At 39.8% G+C, this 748-nt stretch overlaps 1 protein-coding gene across 1 annotated transcript; it reads left to right on the plus strand.

The window, feature by feature from the left end:
- Window positions 1-4: 4 nt before the first annotated feature.
- Window positions 5-744, plus strand: LOC118992982 (sterile alpha motif domain-containing protein 9-like; the record flags this gene model as incomplete). Its single annotated transcript, XM_037055058.1, is given in 2 exon segments — window positions 5-590; window positions 593-744. Coding segments are annotated over 2 exon segments (738 nt in total), but the record flags the coding sequence as incomplete, so codon positions are not given.
- Between the last annotated feature and the right edge of the window lie 4 nt (window positions 745-748).

Below are 748 nucleotides of genomic sequence, written 5' to 3' on the forward strand. Positions count from 1 at the left end.
CCGGGCCAATGTCAAGCAACGGGATGTGGAATTCAAAGCATTTTTTAAAAAGTTAAAGTCACTAGCAGTATCTAGAAAAGAAGCTGAAGAAAAGTATGAGGCCAAGGCAAATAAGAAGGAGAGTGAAGGACAAAAGCTAGTTAAACTTCTCATAGGAAATCGAGAGTCACTGGATAATTCATACTACAATTGGTATATTCTTGTAACAAATAAATGCCATCCAAACCAAACAAAGAACTTAGATTTCCTAAAAGAAATTAAATGGTTTGCTGTGTTGGACTTTGATCCTGAATCTGAGAGCAAGGGGGTGGCCAAAGCTTACAAAAAAACCCGGGTAGCAAATCTTCACTTTCCAAGTCAATATGAGGAAAAGACAGCTGCCATAAGGGAGAAAATATCTCACCTAAATCTTTATGATCAGCCCAGCTGGATCTTCTGCAATGGCAGATCAGACTTGAAAGAGGAGAGCTATAAGCCCCTAGAACCACATTTATGGCAGAGAGAAAGAGCTTCTGGAGTCAGGCAACTGATTTTATTTCTCACAGACGAAAATCTCATGACAAAAGGGAAATTCCTGGTAGTGTTTCTATTGTGTCTCCAGTACAAAGCCCAGGAGACCCACTCATTGAAACCTTCTCTGCTTTCTACCAAGCTCTCAAAGGAATGGAAAGTATATTGTGTATCTGTGTAAACTCACAGATTCATCAACGATGGAAAGATCTACTACAAGCCAGGTTGACAATTGCAG

This window comes from Sturnira hondurensis, unplaced genomic scaffold, assembly GCF_014824575.4.
Source record: "Sturnira hondurensis isolate 20B ecotype Veracruz unplaced genomic scaffold, ASM1482457v3 Scaffold0008568, whole genome shotgun sequence".
Classification (NCBI taxonomy): domain Eukaryota; kingdom Metazoa; phylum Chordata; class Mammalia; order Chiroptera; family Phyllostomidae; genus Sturnira; species Sturnira hondurensis.